The 24,506-nt window shown below is 38.2% G+C and overlaps 2 protein-coding genes across 4 annotated transcripts in view; both read right to left on the bottom strand.

Moving 5' to 3' along the window:
* Positions 1 to 3,093, bottom strand: part of DNAJB13 (DnaJ heat shock protein family (Hsp40) member B13) — a 15,460-nt gene extending 12,367 nt beyond the window's left edge. The window contains exon 1 of the mRNA XM_011377371.2: positions 2,939 to 3,093. Coding sequence (XP_011375673.1) covers positions 2,939 to 3,006 — 68 coding nt within the window. The 5' untranslated portion in view covers positions 3,007 to 3,093. The remainder of the gene's footprint in view (positions 1 to 2,938) is intronic.
* A 1,644-nt stretch (positions 3,094 to 4,737) lies between these two features.
* PAAF1 (proteasomal ATPase associated factor 1) overlaps positions 4,738 to 24,506 on the bottom strand; it is a 37,916-nt gene continuing 18,147 nt past the window's right edge. For 2 of the 3 annotated variants that reach the window (XM_011377372.2, XM_023521645.1), the window contains exons 7-12: positions 18,647 to 18,841; positions 16,300 to 16,391; positions 14,828 to 14,943; positions 13,140 to 13,222; positions 7,740 to 7,822; positions 4,738 to 6,321 (exon numbers count right to left, since the gene is read on the bottom strand). In XM_011377372.2, coding sequence (XP_011375674.1) covers positions 6,244 to 6,321; positions 7,740 to 7,822; positions 13,140 to 13,222; positions 14,828 to 14,943; positions 16,300 to 16,391; positions 18,647 to 18,841 — 647 coding nt within the window. In that variant the 3' untranslated portion in view covers positions 4,738 to 6,243. Of the gene's footprint in view, positions 6,322 to 7,739; positions 7,823 to 13,139; positions 13,223 to 13,281; positions 14,701 to 14,827; positions 14,944 to 16,299; positions 16,392 to 18,646; positions 18,842 to 24,506 lie in introns of those variants that run through there. The other variant, XM_023521644.1, reaches the window with a different exon arrangement.

Consider the following 24,506-nt stretch of genomic DNA (forward strand, 5'->3'; position numbering starts at 1 on the left):
TCTGACCACCACCTACTCACTGACAACTCCTAAATCTCTATCGCAAACCAGGTTCCTTCTTTGAACTTCAGACTCTGTATCCAGCTGCCCACTTGGAATCTCCTCTCCAATGTCCCATGGGCCCCACAGACTCTGTGAGCCCAAACATAAATACATTTTCATTCCCTAATTTCCCCGCCCCCATTTGTCCAGGCACTGCAGCTGGAAAGCTGAGTATTTAATGGACTCCAAGTTCTTCGTCCCCTCCACCCCCATCCCATCATCATTAAGACATGTCAATTTTTCCTTCTAACTAAAGTTCTGTTTTTCCTGCCTCTTCATCCCTACAAATAGTGCAGAACCAGTTCTTCCCTGATTCTGGTTTTCCCTTCTACAAACCATTCTGTGTGCTGTCATGGGCTTGCTCTCTCTTTTTAAATTGTTGCTTCTAAAATGCTCCCTGACTTAGTCATTCTCCTGCCTAAGTCCTTCACTGGTTCACCCTTTGTCTTCAGCACAAAATCCAAATTTCTCTAAAATTCAAGCCCCTGCTTCTCTGGCATCCTCACTCACAGCTCTCTCTCCCTTTTCCCTTAACCTTTCCTGCCCTGACTCCCTTCCGTGCATTGCTCATGCCTTTGACATTCTACTCCTGTTCCTGGAACACTCACCCCTTTCTAGCCCCTCCTGTCTCCTCCTGGCAAATTTTTATTCATCCTTCAAAATTCAGCTCAGGGGTCATCTCCAGGACACCTTCCTTGACTGCAGCCTTATTGTAATTAGACTCCTCTTTCTCCTGCCCCAATGCCTTTGATCTCAGTACTTAGCACACAGTGCTCCAATTGTTTATTGACTGGTCTGTCTCTCCCACTGGCCCATGAGTTCTTGAGTTTCTATGTCCAGTTCTCTGTGTCCCCAGTAGCTATCACTGAGCAGCAGTGAGTAAATGAATGATGGGAGCTAACTGTCCCACAAAGCAGCCCATCTCACTGTGGGACCACTCTGACTTTTAGGCAACACTTCCTCTTGCTGAGCTGGGTCTGCTGTCCTGTGACTCTGCCTCCATCCACGAGGATACTGGCTTGGCCCTTGGCCTTACAGAGAAAATCTGCTCTGTCTACCTTGAGAGGCTTGAAGACAATTGTCACAACCTTCCTGAGACTTCTAAACCAGACCTTTTCAGTTACAGAGGTCGCAGTCAGTTACAAGGGGAATTGCAAGTAAATTCTATCAATGAGTAAAAGTAAAGACACTTGAGAAGAGTTCTGGTTTTCATATAACTTGAGTGGTTTTAAAGTCCTCCCTGCAGTAATATCACTCTCATTCACCTGCTGGGAGTGGAGTCACAGCATTGAAGTGGCAGCCTACAGTGAATTAGTGATACTCAGGAGGTCAATAGCCAAGTGATTATGAATCTTTGTTACGTGAATTCAGCTTTTTTTCGGGGGGGGGGTGTCAAAAATCTAAATATTCCAATGAGAGAGTGTGTTATACATGTGATTCATCCCTTAAAAGCTGCTGCAGGGGAAAAAGAGTTAAGCATTGTTGTTCAAAACGTATGTAGTTCTTCTAATCACTCTTTACATGATATAGTTTCAAATGCAAATAATTGCTGGGCATTTTTAAGCTCATTATCTCATATAATCCCATTTCAATATCATAATAAACCTTATCTATTATTTATTTATTTATTTATTTACAGGTGGAAAAACTAAGGCTCAGAGAAGTTAAGTAATTTGCCCATGTCACACAGCTAGGAGATAGGAGAACCTGGATTCAGACATGGGTCTTTTAAATGCTTAAGTTGAGCTTATCTTTCTGCATTCCAACTGCCCCTCCTCTTTGTGACATTTTTCTAGATGGGTCCCACTGGTCAATGAGACCCTCTGAAAAGCGGGTGACATCACACACTGTCCTAAATTGTTCTCTAATTGTTTCATGAGTTTGTGTTTTGTTTCTCTAACCACAGTGTAGACTCTCTCCACTTACCCCAAGTAGATCCCCTACAGGAGCTGCCATATGGTAGGTAACTATAGTAGGCGTGGTGTCTTAATATTGGCTCTGCTGTTTACTAGGCAGGTGGCCTTGGCACCCACCTCTCAGGATTTTTGTGAGACTTAAATGAAATAATGATGGAAGGTTCTCAGAACAGCACCTGCACAGTACAATAAATATAGCTATTATCACCACCCAACCTTAACTGATTGAATTATCCTAGATTCCTTCCTTCTTCTTTACCCTCCAATGATCCAATTAATTGCCAAGTCCATTCTCTCCCCTCTGGCCAGTCCACTGCCCTACTTCAAGCCTTATCTTTTGTCTGGATTATCAGGACAGCCTCTGAAGGGGTCTCTCTCCTTCCAACATAAGCTTCCACAGTACCAGTACTTCCCTAGCACTCATCACACTTGTTACTTATTGAACACCTATATTCACCAACAGAATTAAGTTCCATTTCTGTAAGAGTCATATCTCCAGCTGCTAAGACTGTACCTGACCCATATGGTAGTTGCTCATTAAGTATTTGTCCAAAATTTTTTTAAAGAAAAATTGTGCTGACTTCTACCCTGGGCTTTCTAAGAAATGAACCGCAAAGTCCCCAAGACTTGATACAGTTTGTTCAATGCCCAAATCCCATGTGACAGCCAAAAACAAATTTGTAACACATGCATCTGGCTAGGTCACTCTCTTGTTCGAAATCCTTTGGTTCTCCATAATAGTCAGGATAAAGTTCAAATGCCTCCTTTGTCCTTTCTTTGCTAGGAAAACCAGGGCACCCAAGAGAAGAGACAGGGTAAAGGGTGACAGACTGAGAACCCTGACCTACCCCAAAGCCAGAGGTGGACAAGAAGAGAAGGAACGAGGTTTACCTTGCCTGCCCTAAACCGTGCAGGAAAGCTCAGTTTGGAAGAAATGAAGGTAGGGCCTGCCCCAGCACACCCCTAAGGCCCCAACTTACGCCTTCTTGATCTGGGCATCCTCTGAATTACGAGTAATGTGGAGTATAGAGTAATAATCCTGGCCCATGGTTGGTTGGCAGTCGGTAGATAGTCCTGATTCCAGCAGAGCTGTTAGTCTGTGTTCTTTGGTTGCTCCTGACAACCACACAGGGGCACTCTGGGAGTTGTAGTCATTCTTGCCTAGGCAAACCACCTTCTCAGCCCTGCCTTACAGAAGAGTGAATGAAAGGACTAGAACTGGAGCTGATTCTGTGACCCTGATAAAGGTCACTCAACTCAGAAACCAGAGAATTTTTATGAAGAGTAGCAATTAATTTTAATTAAAAGTTTTCAGAACAAATACATTTAGCAGTTTTTAAAAAAAGGTTTTAGAAAAGTTTTAGATTTTCCGACAAGTTGGGAATATAATACAAAGTCCCCAAATACCCCATACCCTGTTTCCTCCATTATTAACATCTTCCATGAGTATGGTACATTTGTCACAAATAACCAATATCGATACATCATTTATAACAGAAGTCCATTCTTTATTCATATTTCCTAGTTTTTAACCTAATGTCTTTTTGCTGTTCCAGGATCTCATCCAGAATACCACATTACATTTACTTGTCATATCTCCTCTTGGCTATAGCTGTTTCTCAAAACTCCTTGTTTTTGATGATTTTGATAATTTAAAGGGTACTGGTCATTTATTTTGGAGAATGTCTCTCAAGTAGGATTTTTTTTTTCTTTTTTATGAGTACACTGGGGGCTGTGTGGTTTTGGAAGGAAGACCACAGAGGTAAAGTACCATTGGGGGAAGGGGTGGAGAGAGAGAGAATGATAAACATAAGAAAAAGTTAACAGAGATCTGGGTGAGGATACATTGGAATCCTTTGTACTATTCTTGTAACTTTTCTGCAAGTTTGAAATTATTTCAAAATAAAAAGTAAGTTAGAAAAAAAATATATGAAATATATTGTTCCAGAAAAAAAACCTTTACTTTGCCAGGCTATTGTGAAGAATTGCTTGGCACAGAGTCCATGCTCAATAGCTGACGCCACTGCCAGCTTGAGAAACAGATGCACTTCACACAAGAAATCACAAGGGGGCATTTGAAAACCAAGAAACATTCACAAGGCCTGTAGTGGTGTGTATGGGGGTTGTTCACTCTTCCTTACCCAGAATGCACTCCTCAACCCAAAAGAAAAAACAAGCTTTGTCTGCTGCAAACTGGGGATTATTCACAAAAGACAAGGGTTTGGGGGCACTTAAGAGCTAGCCTCTGCTCTTTTTGTTTGGATCTGGATTTCACAGCAGTTGTCAAGGGCTACTGCACCCATCACAACCACAATATCAGCTCTGGAGACCTATGAAAAGGGGCTCATGAATGTGATGGCAATAGAGAAGAGTGAGTCCTGGAATGGGAATTCAGAGACACAGTTGCTGTATAATGAACTCAGCCATACCCTCCCCCTCATCATGTTTTCTTAATCTGACTTATTAGAGGTACCTCCAGACATCCTAGGAGTTCATGTTTCTAAGCTCTGGAATATGCACCTTTGGGTCATCTGACCCAAAACAAATCACTCCCTAAATGAAATTGCTCTAGTCCCAGAGGTCTTGTAACCACATGGTATAGTGGAAGGAGCACAGGCCTTGGAGACAGACTGAGCAAGGTCCAAATCAAGGCTCTGGTACTTAATTTCTTGAGCCTCGGTTTCTTTATCTGTTAAAACAGGAATAATTTCATTTCATTTTTAACACTGTTATGAGGATTAAATAAATATAATAACTAGAACAGAGCAGATACCCAGTACTCAATGAATTACAGTATTTTATTTTCATAATTTTGTTTAGGCATAAGCAACAGGGAGAAACAAATGGGATTTAAAGTTAAGATAAACTGTTTAAGTTCCCGCTCTCTATGACCCTTGACAAATCATTTCATCTCTTTTGAGTCTCACTACCTGTATGTCACAGTGTAGAAATAAAGATTACATGAGAATTTATCTTTAAAAACTCTGTGAACCACACTATTACCCAGGCCAGGAATTATCTTCTTCCCTTAAATAAATCCAGATCTCAGCTTACATGGCCCAGCTCAAGTGTTGCATGCTCCAAGAAACCTTTTCTCTAATAACCTCTAAAATGTAAATGATTAGTATTCATACTCTGGAAATTATTTAAAAAGAATGAGGAAGGTCTAAATGTACTGTGATGGGAAGAACTCAGAAATATTAAGTGAAAATAATGGAATATATACATTATGATTCCATTTTTATGTTTAGAGAAAAAGAAGTGATTATGTCATACCTTGCTTAAAAACTCCAGTTCCCCACTGCCAACCAAGTGAAGTTCAAGCTCATTACATCTGGCATTGAAGCCCCTACACTATTCAGGCCCTGCCAACCTTTCCAAACTCATCGCATACAGACCAGCCTTGCCTTCTTAAACTCTGGGTTCCATCTATGACTAAAGTGCCCTTTACCATCTTTTCCTTTAGGTCTCAACTTTAGCCTGCATCAGAATCACCTGGAAGGCTTCTTGAAATACTGATTGTGGGCCACACTCATAGAATTTCTGATTTCAGTTTGAGGCGTGAGAATTTCTATTTCTAACAAGTTCCCTGGTGATACTGATGCAGCTGTTTCTGGGACTACCTTTTGACAGCCACTGCCTTTACAATATGATTCAACTTCATCACCTGTATACAGGCTGACCAACCATGTCGGTTTGCCTGAAAGTGCCATGTAGCAGAAAACCCCTCAGTCCGAGGAAACTGGGATGGTTGGTTACCATATCTGTATAAAAATCTTTCCCAGGTTGCTGTTTATGGGATATTTACTGCTATTGTCAAGCAGTCCTGCTCTAAGGCCAGGACAACAGGAAGCACCTGAGAAAGAAGCTCCATCAGCTTGACTTGTTGCTGGAGTAAGAGAATTTAACAAAGTTTTTCAAATTCACACTCCTCCAAACATATTCTCTTTATTTCCTTCAGAAAACAGGTTTTCGTCCTCTGGTCCTTGTAAACTTTTAACAAGAGATCAAACTGTAAGCAATTCATAACTTTGCCCTGTGTTGCTGAGGTGTTTATACAAAAAGTTGGGGCAAATGCAGTGAGCAGACAAAACCTTCTTACTCAATTCAAAGTAAGTCTTGTCATGGAATAGCCACATTGCCTATGTAGCTGACTTTCTGTGACTTCCGAAGGGTGCCCAAGACAATAAAGGGTCATGGTCCTTGGGAAAGAGTGACGATGTTTTTGCTCATTGTTGATCAGAGTCAATGTTTTTCATTGACTGGGACTCTTCTTTCCAAGGAATCAGAGGTCAGAGAGCTGATAGCGTCGCACAAGACCATCTCGACAGCACGTGTATATCTGCTTCTCCCATGTGGCTACCTGGAACACAAGAGTTCACAGCTCTAAGTAAGTCTGGGATTCTTCCATTCCCATTGATCCCAGGCTCAAAGTAAGCCTGGGATTCTTCTATTTCAAAAAGACAGAGCCTTGTCATTCAGTAGTACCATATCTGAGAAGCTTTACTGACTTCAAAGACAAGAGAATTACATCCATGATATATATTTAAAAAATGGCTGGCCAGGGTCAAGGGCACTATGACTGAAGAACAGGGAAACTAATTGTCCAAGTGGACAGCAAACTCATTAATGCTGTGCATGGTTTAGTGCAGAGGGCCTGTACCTGGGGAGGAGATGGTCCACAAAAGGCCTGGGTATCCCTGAACCTAATAAAATTGTACACAAAGAAGTTCTCAATATATGTCTTTTTTTTTTTTTTTTATGAGGAGGATTTCATTGACTTCTCAAAGAAGTCTGAGATTCAAAGATGGTTAAGAACTACTAACTTACTGAAAATAGCATGAATTCTGGAGTTAGCTGAATATCAAGTTTGCTAATATGCAGCTGCATGAACTAGGGCAACTTTCTCAACTCCTTTTTGTCCCACTTTCCTCATTTGTAAAATGAAAATAATATGTTAATTCACAATGTAGAACACTATGCAGGAATTAAAAAAAAATAAACTGGATCTATATGCATTTGTCTGGAGAGAGCTCCAAGATATTAAGTAAAAAAAAAAAGTCATAGGACAAAACATATAATATGACCCCAATTATGTACAAACCAAAGATAAAACTATATTATTTACATAAACACATAAACACAAAAACAGTCTTGAAAGATATGTGCCAAAATGTTAATGCTAGTTTCTTCTAGAAAGAAATGTTGAACTAAAAAGGTCTTAAAGGGGACTTTTAAGTCAGTATAATTTTGTATTGTTTGGATTTTTATAGGTATGTATTAATTGTATATGTATATTTAAACTATAAGAAAAAACAGGAATAATACCTACACCTCAAGGAATAATAACAATGATTAAATGAGATAATATATGTGAAATATCCAGCATAATGTCTGGTCAATAAATATTATTTCCCCTTTTATTTTTCTCTTTCCATTCTAATTAAATGGGATAATCAGTCTTGAACTTTAAATAATAAATAATAGCTGATATTTATAGAATATTTTAAATTTACAAAGAGCTTTCATATACATTATCTCACTATTATCCTCATTTTATAGATGAATTAACAGATTGAGGACAGGGATGAAGTGATTTTTCAAGTTTTTAGAGCTAGTAAGTGATGCAGTCACTTCTGACTCAAAATTCTGATTTCTTTCTATCCCACCCCTAAATAATGTATCACCCCTATGATCACAAAGTAGCTGTATTCAGTCCCCTCCAAAGCCCTAGATCCCAGGTGAAAATCACCCAGGCCTGGTCTCCAATCAGGCCAGTACCTTATATACAGGGTCACAGTCAGTCCCAGTGAGCTCAATGACATAGTCTAAGTCCTGCTGGACAATGAAACAGCTTCCATCACCTAAAAGGCAGAAAGAAAACTTAGAAAGCTAAAAAGACAGTTGCATGTGAAGGAGTTTTAAAAAACTCAATATTTTAGTTTATTTCTGTATATCACTAGCCTAAAGAAGATTGTCTTAAGACTCAGATTGGCAAACAAGTCTTATTATGAGGATCTATAGTGGCTGCCTAGAATTCTGGGCTAAAGAGGATTTGAAGGCCAAGTACCTTTGATGGGAAGGTAATGTTTTCCATGAGCAATATCTGCCAAGGGCATAGAGCAAGCAACTGCAGATTTATATATCTGTTTGCAAACTTACCCTAAACAATGATTTTTAGCAGGGAATGTCTATATAAATGTTCTTCTAAGAAAAATCTATGTTCCTGAATTATTCTTCAATCTATAAACTTGACTACATACATTAGTAAAAAAGTTATACCAAAAAAGTAAAAGCATATCTAATTTTAAACTTTTTTCTCAGAAGAGCATGGACAAATGAAACTTGGGGTGATCTATGAACTGCTGATTAAGGTGATTTTTATTTTTTAGATTATACAGTTTTATTCAGTTGTTTTCTTTTTGTTATTGTTCTTGTCTTACTTAATGTAAAAGTAGTACATGCTCATTGAAGAAACTTTTAAAAATATAGAAGTAAAAAAATCACCCATAATCTACCATTCAAAGAGAATCACTGTTAACAATTTAATGCATTTTTCCAATCTTTTTGTGCAGATTTTTATTTTACATGGTTGAGAGCATACTGCATAAAAGACATGTCTTTATGCCTAAAGTTTTTTTTCTATATTAAGATTATGACTTTGTATAAAATCCTGGAAAAGAATCGAAAGATATTAATTAAACTTTGCGAATTTTTTGGAAATCTGAAAAACTGCTTTCCAAAATAACCTATTAATAAATTTTATTTTAATTAATCTGTTAATCAATCTATACTCCAACCAGCAGCATAGAGGAAGACCTTAACCTTTCTTGCATCATTATTAATCTTTTCTTCCTCAAATCCTTATCTTTTAGAGATACAGATATAAATACTGACAGACAAAAAATATACTGTCTGTGATATGTTTCAGGATGAAACAAGATGAATCATAAATTGTTGAAGGTGGATAATGGGTACACCAGTTTCATTATGCTATTCTCTCTACCTCTGCATCTGTTTGACAATTTCCATAATAAAAAGTTTTTTAAATTATTTAATCTGACAATTTCAATTTCCTTTCTAGTGAATCAAAGGACCTCACAGATCATCTATTTCCAACTTCTAAACTAAGTACGAATTCTCTCTTCATCACCTTGCAGAGTAGCCAGCCAGCTCATGCTTGTCCATCCTCTGAGTTAGTGGTGCTCACTACTGCAATACCAGCTTCCTTCTTATGAAACAGAAAGCTTTTCCTCATATTGAACTGAAATGTGGCTCTTGATAACTTTCTTTTATTGGTCTTAGTTTGTCTTCTGAAAACAGAGTTATAATTTTACTCCCTTTGCCTTTAGATATTAATGAGAGAAGTATGCCTTTCCATCTTTCCAGTAGAAAAGAGTTACAAAAAGTAGAAGGGTCATGAATTAGCTCTTCTCCATGTTACCCTTCACTTTACCCACGTTTTCTTGCCACAGAGATATTAATTTTTTTTAATGGCCTAAAGGTAGGACAGGTAAGGGAAGAAATGCAGAGGCCCTGGGTGGCTTCCATGCTGGTTCTCACGGATACTAAGCTCTGTGACTTCGGAACCTCCACAGAAGCAACATAAGCTTCTCATGTGCTGCAATGTGACTCTAGGTTTGTTTACATTACTTCTGTCTCAAAAATCTCATTTTATTATTTAAAAAAAATTTTTTTTAAATTAATTTATTATTATTAATGCTTACAGCACCTGGTCTTCTTAGGTGGTCCCCCATCCAAATACTAACCAGGCCCAACCCTGCTTAGCTTCCGAGGTCAGACACTGGGCTTGTTCAGGGTGGCATGGCTATAGACCATGGACCATGGCTCCACTGGGGCGTGAACCCAGGACCTTCTGCCTGTAAAGCAGACATGCTAACCGCTACACTATGGAACCATGTCCATCAAAATCTCATTTTAAACCAGAGTGAGAAACCAATCACAATCTTTTATTTCTCATCATTATTATTTCAGCAAGGAAAAGTGATATCTACTATTGAGTTTCTTTTCTCTCCTCTCAAAAAATGTATGATCACTATAGCCCTTCTTCTGCACTTATTTCTATATGCAAAACTTATCTACCTGATAAGCCCCAGCTCTATTTCCATTCTCTCTAGGAAGCCATTTCTAACCAACCCATAGAGTAAACCCTTTCTTCATCAATCTCTTGTAACATTTATTATTCCTTGTCACTTCAACATATATTTCCCTAGCATAATTTTACTTTTTGTAAGTGTTTGCCTTGTCAATGGATCATGGCAAGGAACACTTTTTAGGAGGGTTTATAGGGTACGAGGTAGTAACATGAGTAAAATGAAATTATCATTTATAAAATGTCTACTTTATGTCAAGTACTCTGCACATTTTATCTCTAAGAAAATTGAGGCTTAGAAAAGTGGTTTATCAAAGGTCACAGTATTATTATTTTAAACCATATAACTTATTTTTTATAAATAAAAAATGGTCTTATATTATGAATTTAATGATTAAATCTAATAGTAAGTGAAGGAGTGAGGATTTAAACTCATTGATCAGGTTGTTGGTTTAGGTTTAAAATCTATGCTTTTTCTACGTCATGCTGCTACTCAATAAAATAACGGCCATGTAGGAGGTCAGTGCTAGAGCTATGGATTCCAATCATTAATTGTTAAAACTGTGAGAACAGGGAGTCCATGAGGAAGCATGGAGAAGAAAAGATAAGAGGACAAATGCTGAACTCAGGAAATATCTTTGGTTTAGGGATGGCAACAATAGTAGGAACAGCAACAGGATTCAAGTACAACAAATAATTTGAGGACCTACAGTATACCATGACTCACATTAGGAACTTATAAATATAAGCTATTGAAACCAGGGGAAAGAACAGTAAATGAAGAAAGAGAATAACCAGGAGATTAATTAGTATCACTTAGGTCAAAGGAGCTAACAGTTTTAAGAAGGAAATAACAGTAACAGACTTCGTTATCACTAAGAGTCATGAAAAATGAAAAATATGTACTCACTCATTCAACAAACATTTGCTGAGATTCTTCAGTTCTGTGCAAGAACTGGGGTAACACAGATGAAGACATGGTACCAGCCCTCAAGGAAATTTAAGGACTAGTGAACACAACAGGCTTGTACACATAAAAGGCCACACTGGCTCTATCTAGTAAGAAGCTCATTATTTGTGGCCTTCAAGAAGGTAGTTTGAGCAGAGGGTTGGGAATGGAGGCCAGAATGCAGAGATCTCAAGGGAAGAGTATGGCATGGCAAGCAAAGGGCATCAAAGAAAAAAGATCACAATGAGTGATGGCAATAGTATCGAGAGAAGCTGTCGCAAGCTTATGCCAGCTGTTCTCTTAAAGCTCTACAAGGAATACTGCTGCATCACCAAACTGATGCCAAGACATGGGAGAGAAAGAGAGACTGAGAGAGAGCGAGTATGGAGAGCTAGAAAATCAGGTCTACAGAGTCCTGATTACTCTTTGCTATGGTCTGGAAATCCTGAAAGAGAAGGGCTAAAGAAATAAGATACCGGTTTTGACAGGGATGAAGGGTACCTACCTATATCATAGAGATGGCCACGGAAATCCAGACACTATTAGCTGCCTACTCATCTATTTCCCTGCCCTTCTCCTGACTGACAGAATCCCAAATTGTTTCCATTAATAGGTGACACGTGGGATGAATTTTGATTAACCCAAGCTGATTATGGCAATTCCATTCCCCTTGTCAGTGACTGTTTCAGGCATGGGCATGTATTATAATCTGGCCTATGAGGTATGTTTGCTGGGCTGCTCCTAAGGAATTATCCTGATTCTGAAAAAGGATAACAAGATCAACTGTTACATGAGGATGAGAGCTGCTGTCTTCCACTGTGACCATGAGGGAAGAAGCCAACATGCTAGGGAGGAGAGCACCAAAAAATGAGAAAATTTGGGTTCTTGATTTTATTTCTTTTTCCTTGCAAGAGTTTTTATTTTTTTTAATTAAAAAATTTGTGTTTTAGAATAGTTTTAGGTTTGCAGAAAAGTTATAAAGATAGTCCACAAAGTTCTCATATAGCCCTCATCTAGCTCTCGGTGAAACTAGATTTCACTAGTCTTTAATGTCCTGGATCCAATTCAGGATACCACATTGATTTAGCTGTCATGTTTCCTTAATCTCTTCTACTGACTTTGTTTTCTAATCTCTAAATTAATCTAACTGGGAACCACCATAAACCTGAACTTCTTGTTAAGTGAGGCAATACACTTTCCTAATTATTGAAGCCATTTTCAGTTGGGTGTTCTGTTACTAACAGCCAAAAACATCCTGATACACTGAAATATTCAGGTAAGGTGGTCCTTCCAGACCATACAATCCAGGCCTCTCACCTACGACATTCCTATAAGGAGTCACAGTGTGTCTTAATGGACACCTTGTTCCATGCATTTACCCCAACCCCACTCCCAAACTCCATTCCAAGTACCTTGTCTTGGCTACATCAAGGTACTCATTTTACCTAGATTATGTATGTTAAGTTTTAAACATGGAACCTACTGCATAGTAGGCACCTAGTAAATGACAGATTCCCCCCTTTTTGCTCCCTTCCTTCATCTATGACTTTGCACACACTATAGCTTTGGCCTTCAATGTTCACCTTTACATTTCCAGCTGGTAAAATACTCATTGGCTTACATGTCACCTGGTCCACGAAGATGTCCCTGCAGCACTCCTACCACTAGAGTTAGCTGTTCTCCATGTTCCCATATAGTTTACTGCTGTGGTACTTTATCAAATTGTACTCAATCACATGTCTACATGTCTGTCTGCCTTAGTAACTATGAGTTCCTTTAGGGCACAGACTATAACTGATTCATTATTGAATCCTCGATGTTTTGCAATAACAGCCAATACATTCACTCTACCAATGTTTCTTGAGCACCAACTACACAGTGGGCACTGAGCTAAATGCTGGAGATAACACGATGAATAAGGCACAGTCACAATTCTCAAGGAGCTTGGACTGGAGGTGACCAACAGTTACCATGTAGGGTGATAAACACTATGTGATAGCGCAATACGCCAAAGAATTATGGAGAACTATGCCTCTAGATCAGCCATAGACCAGGCATTTAAATCTATATTTAATTGAACTATAGGGAACCATCTCTCTCCACTGGCCCCTGGACTCACCTTGGCTAGCAATGAATCCGTCTCTGAAATTCAGCACAGAGAGAACAGGTGCTCCTGATCTGTGGATGACTTGTACTGGAACCCTAGGATTCAGAGTAAAAGGGGCAATTTTTTTTTCTTCAAAAGAAATGCTTGACTATATTAACATATAGTACTAACCCATAACAAATAGGACATAGGTAGGAAGGGAGTAAACATTCATGTGGTTTCTTTACTGCAAAATCCTTAAATGACAGATCAAGATAATCCACTGAAAAACATCTTGGAATAAATCTAAACAGTCTCTACACATGTCATTGGGCTGAATGAACTTGGTAACCCACAATATCTCCAGTTTTCAGGGAGGGCTGACAAGGGTTTAAGGTAACAATGTTAACAATATGTTAATCTTTTTACTTATAGACAGAATTAAGACAGTTGTGAAATATTAAAATTGTCAGGACTCTGTAAAACAAAACGGAAAGGTGAGGGAAAATTGATTTAATATATATGGTAAGAGTGATTTAATATATAAGTATTATATATTTTATAATAGTGATCAGAGATTCTCTATCTCCAAGGAGCCAAAAACAAGTACAAAAGTTAAGTAACTTAAATTAGGGAAGAAAAGGTATAAACTAGTCATTCTTTAGCTGGAATTTCTTCCCTGCTCTTGGAATAAAATCCAAACTCCTTAGGACAGTATGTAAGTCCTTTCGAAGCAAACTCTTGTTTTCCTGTCTGGCATCAATTCTCACCAAGGCCTCATCTTCAGGGTACACACCTGTCATATGAAACTACTCAGAGATCCCTGAAAGTGCCACATTTTCACATGCCTTCATGCTTGTCTATATGCTACTCTACCTAGGGCAGGACCCTCTCTTCCTAACTTGGTAGCTTCTACTGGACAAGATGCAATTCAAGCCTCATCCTCTTGGAGAACAGTCTCACTTTCTTTCCTCTCCTTGGTGCTTCCTCAAATTCCTATAGCCTTATCAGACCACTGATCACACTGCATCACAAGTCTTTTATTTGTCCATCATTACTATTAGACTACAAGTACCTCAAAGGCAGAGTCTGTATCTTTTATTTTTGCTTTTCAGTGAGCTGCACAAAGCCTGGTGCCCACAGAAACCATTCGACAAATTAGTTGAACAAAGGAAGGAAATAGAAGGAGGAAGGGATAGGACTGTAGAAATTGTTAAATCCTAGGACAGAAAAGTTATGTGATTCTATCTGGATATTTTAAAGTCCAAAATAAGACGTGTCTTAGATAGGTTATGATCAAAGCTAAATAAAGAACCAGAGCTGGCTGACTTAAACTTGGAAAATGATTAATCTTAGGCCAACCAAGATCTAATACTATGGAGAAAATTACTGAGCTCCTTAAAAGTAAATGTTCTACAAAATCATTTTAAAATCATTTTTTGTTAAAATCATTTTAACAAAATCATTTAATGTTAGTTCATTATTATTAAGCTTAACTTCCAAAGCAATCACTACAATAGGACAATCATGAATCAAATTACCTTTTAATATGATTCCAGGAATAAGAACAATCAGACAATTCACACTGGAAAACCTTTATAAATGAAAAAATATACCCTTGATTCAATAGTCATCTATATGCTAGGCTAAATCAATGTTAAAGCCAATAAAAATTTCCACTCTGTAGAAGACCTGCATCATGTAAATGAATGGGGTCCCACCTTGGACTCCTCACGTCCAGCTGATAAATATTTCCATCTTGTGTCCCAGCCAATAGCAAGAAGCCAGAGAGAAAAGTACAGCAGTTGAAGGCATCTGAGCCAATAAAGAGGAATACCTGGGAACAAGCAGGAGACAAAAATGTTGTTTAAAACTTAATTTATTTCTAGGAATAAACAGGCACCATGAAAAGGAAAATTTTACTATTTTTAGAGATATTTTCTTTCTTCTCACTTTAAGCACTCTTCATCTAAACTAAGCAGTTACCAACAACTGAAGAAGAAGCACATTCAGGATTTCAAGACCCTGAGGTTGGCTGAAGACTTAAGCAGTTTATATAATACCAAACTTTGAGGTAGCAGTTTTCAAACTACTAGCTCTCGACTCACAGGATCCTCAACACCAAAAAACCTTCTTTTCCCTCTTTTCATTACAACCCTCCATTTGAGAAACAACTGCAATTCACATATTTAAGATTTGTTCCATGTCACTTCTAACCACCTTTTGAAGAGAGGTACTTTGTCTTAAATAAAATGGCAATTTAAAGAATCACAATTCTCCTAATGTACTTAAAAAAAGCAATTATCAGATATTTATTTATTCCTTACTGTTAGCTCAAATTGATCATTTCTCCCTTAAATGTTCTAAAAAGAAAAGGAACAAAACAAAACTAAACAAAGCCCCTGATTTCCCTTCAAATGTAAAAGCCAGCATGGAAATTCAGAGTGCAAGGACCATAATAAAAAATAGTGAAATTCCTGGAACAAACTTTGAAAATGGAAACACCACCGGCACAATGAAGTAACAAAATTAAATTAAAACACAAAGCCTATGGTCAAACCAAATCATTGAAGTTATTTGGGTGATGATGATAGGAGCTGGAAGGAAATTTTAAAAATCTAATCCTAGGGACCTCAGAGTTTAATTAAGAATGCAGTATTCCCAGCAAAATCTCAGAAGATGAAGGAAGAAATTTCAAAGTAATTCTTCTATAAAAGACATTCTGGGCATTAATTAATCAAGAGCCCTAGGTGCATGTGTCTTTGACTCAGAATTTTTTCACATCACCTTAGAGGCATAAGGGAATCTATACAACCTCATCATTTTACATACAGCACATGAAGACCCAGAAGGAAAGTGACTTAATAAAGGTCACAAAGCAGTAGAACATTTAATCCTCAATATATAGCCTTATAAGTCCTACTAGGCCCAGTCTAGTGACCAGGAAACTGAAGCTGAGAGGTTAAGTAACCTGTCCAATGTCATAGCCATTAAGTGGAAGAACTAGGATTTAAATGTTGCCTTTATTCCAAATCTCATGCTTTTAATCACTATACTGTACTGCCTCTCACTCATGAAGCTTCCTCAAAAAGTGAACACAGTAGACAAGTAGAAATGTTTCCGAAATGGTTTTCCAAGAATCAGAGCAACCCAGGTTGCCCCAGAGTTCAAAGGTCTTAGAGAAACCACTTGCCGGCTGCCTGCTCTGTAGTCCCAAGCACTGAAGCTTCTTATCTTCTCGGGCCAACAGCAGCATTTTCGATTCTGTTCCAACCTCCCGTTCACCTGCATAACAGATAAACTATATAAATAATGGGCGAGGCTAATCAGCTGCCAATACCCAGAAATCACAGATACTGAAGCCTGTTTATTGAATTATTCTGTTAGTGATTCACTCACTAATTAAAAAAGCATTTATTATGTTCTATATCTTGACTGCGGTATTGTGTGTATGACTGTACACATTTGTCAAAACTCACAGAACTGTTCAGTTAAAAAGGGTGACTTTACTTTATATAAAACATACTTCAACAAACCCAACTGAAATATATTATTATTCAGTCCTTTGTAATGTAACAAGATACCATACTAGAAGCAGGGATACAATGCTGAACAAAACAGTCTCTGCCCTCAAGGCTCTTATGGTCTGGAAGAAATGAAATTTATTCATTCACTAAATATTTATTGAGGGTGTACTATGTATCAGACATTTTTCTAGGTGCTGAGGAAACAGTGATGTACAAACAGACAAGGTCCTTACTCTTCCAGATTCTAGTGGAAATAGGAAATAGTGGAATAAGTAAATAAACAAGTAGGATACTTTGTGATGAGTTCTATAAAGGAAATAAAACAGGAAAATATGATCAAAAGTGAACAGTGGGAGGATTGGGTGGGGGAAGGTCACTTTAAATTTAAACTTCAACTTTAAAAAGGCTCTGTGGAAGCCACATTTTAACTAAGACCTGAATGGTAAACAGAAACCAGACATGTGAAGAGTTTCTAGAAGTACTGGGTGGCAGAGTCTGCTGTGCTGAAAGAACGAACAGAAGGCCTGTGGCTGGAACACAGTGGGCCTGGCAGAGGTGGTATGACACGAAGCGAGAGAGAACTATAAGGGTCAGAAAGTGTAAGGTTTTGTGATAAGCCATGGTAAAGGGGTTAGAATTTTAATATATATATAAAAGGAGGCCAGTGGAGAGTAGGGTCAAAGAACAGTGACATGATTTATGTTTCTAAATCAGTGGTCCCAACCTTTTTGTCACCAGAGATTGGTGCTCCTATGAGAATCTAATGCCTGATGATCTATGGAGCTGAGGAGGTGATGCTAGTGCTGGGAAGCAGCTACATACACAGATGAAGCTTTGCTTGCTCACTCGCCCGTCACTCACCTCCTGCTGTGCAGCCCAGTTCATAACAAGCCATGGACTGGTACTGGTCTATGGCCTGGGGGTGGGGAGCCCAGTTCTAAATGACCACAGTGGTTGCTCTGAGGAGAATGGGTTATAGAAGAGTATAAGCAACAGATGATGACAGATTGGACCAGAATGCTGGCAGGAAGGAAAATGGGAGGGAGAGGATGAGGTGAAAAATTAGAAAAACTTTGAAGGTAGAGATGACAGGCTTTGCTGATATGGGACATAAGGAAAAGTAGAGGTACATCATGAATGAGTCTCAGACTTTGGGCTTGAGCAAATGGGAAGGTGGAGAAAAAGAGATTTGGGGTGGGGGGAAATCATATATTCCATGTTAAATAAGGTAAGTTTGGGCTATCTATTAGACATCTAACTAGAGTCTAAAACTCAGGTGAGAGGTCTATACTTTAGATATACTTTTGGAAATCACCAGCTTACATACAATACTTAAAGCTATTGATCATCTAGGGAAAAAATGTAGTTATAGTTGAGAGCCCTCCAATATTTAAAAGTAGACTAAAGGAGACATAAAAGGAGACTAAGAAGCAGCAGCCAGAGAGACAGGAAAAAAAGCCGTGTAGTGTGGTATCACAGAAGCTAAGAAAGTAAAGTGTCCTGACAGGAGGAGCTGACTATGTTGAAGCCTGTTGAAAATTGGGAAAGACAAACATAGAACAGTAATACTAGATCAGGCAACATAGAGTCACTGGTGACTCTGCCCTGCTTCCCATTCTTCCTGTTCTTATCTGTTCACCTTGAACCCATACTTCAAGGTTCAAGTCAACTTCTTTCGTTACACCTTTCTCACCTACACTAACCTAAAACACTCTCTTCTTCCAAGAATCACTAAGTTATTTAAGCCAAAATTTTAATGTTCCCTGTTTTATAGGCATTAGTCTCATCTAAATTAGATTGTAGTTACTCAAATGCAGTAACTATGACATATAGTTTCTTTGTAGATTCCTAAGCAAAAGAAACAGTATAGGTTTGCAATAAATATTAATCTTATGGTGAAATAGAAATATCAGATACAGAGCAGGAAAGACTGAGGAAGAAAAGGAGAAACTAATGCAAACACTAAAGGGGCCTAAGGAAACAAAATAAGCTCACTTATCATTATCAACTTACTAGGCATTTGCTCAGGGGAGCCAAGGTTTATGGAGTTGTCAGCAGCACCTACAGCCACTCCATTGATGGAAGAACCACAGTCTGCAATGACTCCCAGGCAGGCTGAGCGGCCGCAATCCCAAAGTCGCACTGTCCCATCTCGAGAACCAGATACCACATTCCTCCCCCGATCAACAATGGCTGTATCAAGGATACCTGGCAAGAGAAAAAAAAAAAAAAGACCCAAGATAAAGTAGGTAACAGAGGAACTATAAGGGCAGAGAAGACAGATCCGCATAAATACTTTCATTCCTTCACATTTACTGGGTATGTACTACATGCTGGGCATGTTCAAGTGCTAGAAGAACAGAAATAAATAGAATAGAGTCCCTGTTTCCCAATGGTTCAAAGACTAGCTATGAGACACATAGAAGCAGCAGCTCTGGATTTAATTTTTAGTAGAGTAGTGATTTTCAAGTTTTTATTTTGGCTTTAAAGTCTGTTTTTTTAAACAAAAATTAAGTGGACTTTTTATAGAGTAACATTTGAAAATCACCGTCTTAAAAGATCTTGCTGCTTCCATTGAGAAATAACTGAAAGGATTAGTCTCCTCAGCTTAAAAAAAGAATGTGACTTCTGGTCTGGCCAAGATGGAGTAGCTTCATTCATTCCAGGTCCTTCTCCTTACAACTTAAAAAACCTGGACATAACAAGCATAGGAAGACTGAAAGATGGAAAGAGGATGGCAGACCAACTAGGGACCTCAAGACTTGAGGAACGACAGGACAATGAGTTCCCTGATTTCCTTACTGCCTCCCGTATATCCTAGACAGGACAATGAAGAAAGTTACAACACCTGATTAAAAAAACAAACAAAACAAACAAACAAAACAGGCACAGTTAAAACAACCCTGAAGAAAACCCTGTTGCCCCCAGGCAAAAGACTGGGAAAGGAGTGGCCTGTTAAAACAGAAAATCTTTTTTGGCAGTATCCACCTCATTCAAACAGCAACAGGAAAACTTCTATCTCCCCCTCACCCAAAGTTTCAGTGGGGCTGAACAAGAAGTGATCTTCTAACCCAGCCCCCATGGAAGGAGGCAGCACTCCAGTTACCCAACTCAGTGATATTGACCAGGCCCAGTGGGGTACTGGCAGCTGGGTCCAGAGGTAAGCTAAGCCTATACCGCCACCTGACAGCAACAGGTAGAAGAAAGAGGTAGAATGAGGTAGCCGGAAGTAGCACTCCACTTTCTCCAACCCCTCCCCTGCTATTGGTCAGCAGGAAGCTGAGCTAACAAACCCACTTGGAAGCAAGGAAGTCGTGCAATTTGAGGTAGTGTAAGTTGGTGCTCCACTTTCACCAGAAAGGTATCAGCAGGGCTGAGGGGATGCTGAGCTTCCACCTCGCATGTCTGCAAAGTGGAAGTGTGAGCCAGTGCTCCACTTTTGCCAGAGCGGCGTTAGAGGAGCCCGGCAGGAAGCTGAGCATACATATCTACCAGGCCCGGAACCATACCTAGCAATACTGCCTGCTAAAAAAAGATTAAATAACATCCAGAGTATTATAATGTCCAAAATGTCCACAGATTTTATAATTTTTGAAGCCTTCTATTACCTGTTATCTGAATATTTGTTACGGCCCTGGCCTCAGCATAAAAAGATAGAGGTAGTCATGGACATAAAAGAGTTACAACACAATGTTATATGTGTGGTAACACAGAACTGTACAGAAAGGGAGGTATCCCAACCCTATGGTGATTCAGGCAGGGCTGTTACTTGTTTTATTAAAACCCATTTACTGATCCTATTACAGGTGCCCAATAAATACTTACAGCTTGACAAATAAGAGTACCTGACCAAAAATCACCTAGCAAATTAGTGATCTTTGGCTAGCTCCCCATTCCTCTGAATATGAGATGACTTCAGATATACAAACCTTGACAAAAACTCCACAGCAACTCAATGTAAGGTACAAATCATTGGTGACCTATGCAGTTAACCACATGCCTCAACTCTTACTGGAACAGAAACAGACGACTTTACAAAAATGCCACAGACTGAAAAAGCAGTCAATTTAGGGCCTGTTGGAGAAAATATGAGAAAATTCAGGTGGGACCTAATCTCAGTATAAGTTTCCATATATACCTTATTTAAAATAAAAATTAAATCCAATTTATATAGCTGATGATAGTTGTTAGAAAAATAAAATGTAATCCTCCCAATTATACATCCACTGGATGAAGGCCACTACAGATAAGATTTTAAAATAGCCTTCTTCTCAGAAACAGATGTAAGGAGGTAACATGTTCTGCTATTTTGTTCCTTATTTACAACATTATTTTGTAACTGTACAGTATTTTGAGTTTAAAAAATCTACCTTTCCACTCTATCTCCATGACACGTTCAGCATAACTAGAAAAGGATCTTAGATCTTTTAAAAATCCTAAAGACTCATCAATAGGAACATTAGGAAGGGCCTCCAGCTCTTATTAAGCAATCAAAGATCCGTTTATGTCTTTATTAGGAAACTGCAACAGCTACTTTAAAATGTTATTGAGTTCCATGAAAGTGATACAAGCTTTTTAAAAAAATAGTTCTGATAAGTATGTACCTGAGACAGGATGGTACAGTTGTATTTAGGAAGCTGTGACTGGTATTACCTGCACATAAATTTCAAGTAACACTAAAGAGCTGACATCTAGAACGTTTTCCTTTTTTATAAAAGTAAAGTGAAAAATTCTTACCCCTTCTCTAATAAAATGTCACTCACAATATAATGGCATCAAGTGTGGGTCTTTTCACTCTTAGATGACAAGAATAAAAGAAAGAGGAGCCCTACAAAAGCAAGAACTTCTGAGGAATTACTTTAGAATGAAGCTATGAAAGTAGCAGGAATACCTTTTTAAGAAAATTGGCCATAACTAAGACCTACCAGAAACCATACAGGCTTTAGAGATCAAACCAAACAGATACAAGTCCTCAACATACAAGCCAAGAGGAAAAAGCATGCGCCTTCAAGAAAAGATTCAGCCAACTCACATATAAACATTCTAGCCAAAGTCTGGGAAATAGGAATAACATTAGATGAATCTATGACTGAAATAAGTACTAGTAAGAAAGGGAGCAAGTTTCATATTTCTAGCCATGTTTTTAACAAGTTTACTAAAATTATCTAGTTTATTATATTAAGCTCTTTTAATGTTGCTAGGGAGCACTGTATACGTATATGTACATGAGAAAAGTAATGACTATGACTCAGATCTCAGAAAAGAATGAAGCTTGAAGCACCTATTCTTACTTGAAGACATCATATCCTATTTCCAAGAAAGTGTATAAGAGTTTGAAAATAATGGCCTAAGAGCTGAAAATACGACCTGGTCTTTTAAAATTAATACTGGAAGCATTAAGCAAGCCAGGGAATTAATTAAGCTAACAAAAGGTTATCTTTTACAATAGATCTTTACACAGAGCTACTTTATTAGTGTCCTAATGGTTCTTTGCAATAAGCATCAGGCTATGTTCTATCCAGTCTTCCTGGTATTTTCTTTTATATCTTGCTTGCCAAGACTTACCCTAGGCAATAAAAGACCACGTTCACTTTCAACACTATCTTTTGCTTCTCTTATTTGGTTACTACTTGTGAAAACACTAAAGATCACAAATGCAGGTAATACAGTAAGTCCTCACTTAACATTGTCAATAGGTTCTGCAACTTTAAGCGAAATGAGGTATAATGAAACTAATTTTACTACAGGCTAATATAAGTAATAGTTAAGTTCCTATGGAACCTCATCAATGTTATAACAAAACATTGAGCGAAAGGACATTATTTGAAGACCTGCTGAATTCTTTATTGTTTTTTATTTGGTTCATGGATTTCTCTAATAAAATGCTTCAAAATCTCATAACTAAAGAGATTCTAGAAAAAAAGCCACACAAAGCGACTTGGAAGTCATTTGGTTCAAGACAGTAATCCATATGCTACTAAGCTATCAGAGATTAAACATGATTTTTGCTCTGTATTGCAGGAGAATGGACAGCTCCAACTCACTGGAGAGCAGCATTCAAGACCTGACAGACATCAGCCTGGATCTGACTTCATCATTTCTCCTATAGTTTATCATTTCTGTTCAATCTAATAAAAACCTTCCTTTCAAGAAAGAAAAAAGTCAAGGTTGATATACTCTGGAGAAGTTCCCCACCCACTCTAGGACTTTCTCACAAAGCCAAAAGAATGGAAAACCTATATGAATAAAAGCTTAAATCAGATTAACGAACATTCTATAATCCACTCTAAGTAAGTGACACACACTTGTATTCTTAAGGAAACTAGAAGAACGCTGGGAGACTTAGGATTCATATGAAGGGCACAATCAATAATTGCAGTAATCAAAGGTATCTGTCATAAATTGAGTGAGTGTACACTGGCACTGAATATGCATCCTGTTAAGTTCAACATGCACAGTCATGCCTCGCTCCACTATAAAGTTCTCCCGTGCCTCACACATTCAGAAGGATGGCCAAGTCTGAGGTGACTCCCTCAGCATTCCTCTAGACTCCTTTGGCTCCTGGACTCCCCAACAGTGCAGGCTACTTCGACTCAGACTTGTCGGTTCTTCAGGCTGAATGTGAAGAAAGCTCCAAATATCCTTTATATTCCCTCTCAATGCACTCACTAGTCTTAGAAGTAAACCATTTATCTGCTAAGGTTAACATGTGTTTGCTAGATGATCTGTATGTAATCTGACAAACCATTATAAAGAAATTTTAAAACTTAGAACAATCTCTACATACAAGTTATTTATAATATAGTCAGCTACATAAGGCAAAAACATTGGCTTAAATACCATAAGCATAGGGCAATACATAATTAATTCCCAAATGAGTAGTATAGATAATGTGTATTATAGTTCCAAAGAAGGGATCAAGTTAAGGAATTATTTGAGGATGTTATGAAATTTTCAAAAATATACAAACTTGTAAGATAAGAATAACATTAAAACACTGCAATTAAGGATAAAACATCACTAAATTATATTTTTTTCCCCAACAAACCAAGCAATCAGTTACAAAAGGAACCACAACCTGATATCAACTGGTTATATGGTCAATCCATTTTTAAAATCTGAACTGTGATTTAAATCCATGAGAATCAACGGTCAGTACCACACTCTAACTCTGATGTCTGATGATGCAGCCATTTGCCATCAAGCTTTTACCATTACCTCAGCCAAAAGACCAGTAATGAGAAAATGTGGCACACCTCTCTAACTCTTTTTTCTAAGCACACAAGTAGATGATCTCCTGAGGAGGATTTTTTTTTCACTTTTCAGTTGTGAATAACAACTATCTGTGTAAGAAGGTTAGTTCTAGATAGCAATAACAAGAATGGGTAACAAAGGAATTTCTAATCCTTGGGGAAACAGCAGCTCATTTAAATGGCCAGTTGAATGAATTATTTCTACTTTGGTGGAAAACAAGCTTCTGTTTCTATCTTTTTACTGATTCATCTTTGGGAATCATTAGAGAAGTCTTCTGGAGAAATCATCCTTCATACCTCCTTTGTGACCTTTGAAGGTTACCACGCAGCTAGCATCTTCAGCTGACCAGATCTTCAACTGGGCGTCCATTCCCCCACTCAGAACCACAAGGCCTGATGGGAAAAACCTACAACAATTCACATCAAACACATGTCCTTCCAATACTCTCTGGAAAAACAAAAGAAAATTCCATGCTAGTTCTCCTGTTCATCCTTTGATGTTCTCTAACCCTCCATATCCTTGGTCCCTTAAATAAAATATCTACATGCTATATCCACATGCTGGGTCTGAAACTGAGGAGGTCTAAAGGATCTCTATAGCTCATTTGTCCACCAGGTAA

This window comes from Pteropus vampyrus, unplaced genomic scaffold (assembly GCF_000151845.1).
Source record: "Pteropus vampyrus isolate Shadow unplaced genomic scaffold, Pvam_2.0 Scaffold311, whole genome shotgun sequence".
NCBI classification, from domain to species: Eukaryota; Metazoa; Chordata; class Mammalia; order Chiroptera; family Pteropodidae; genus Pteropus; species Pteropus vampyrus.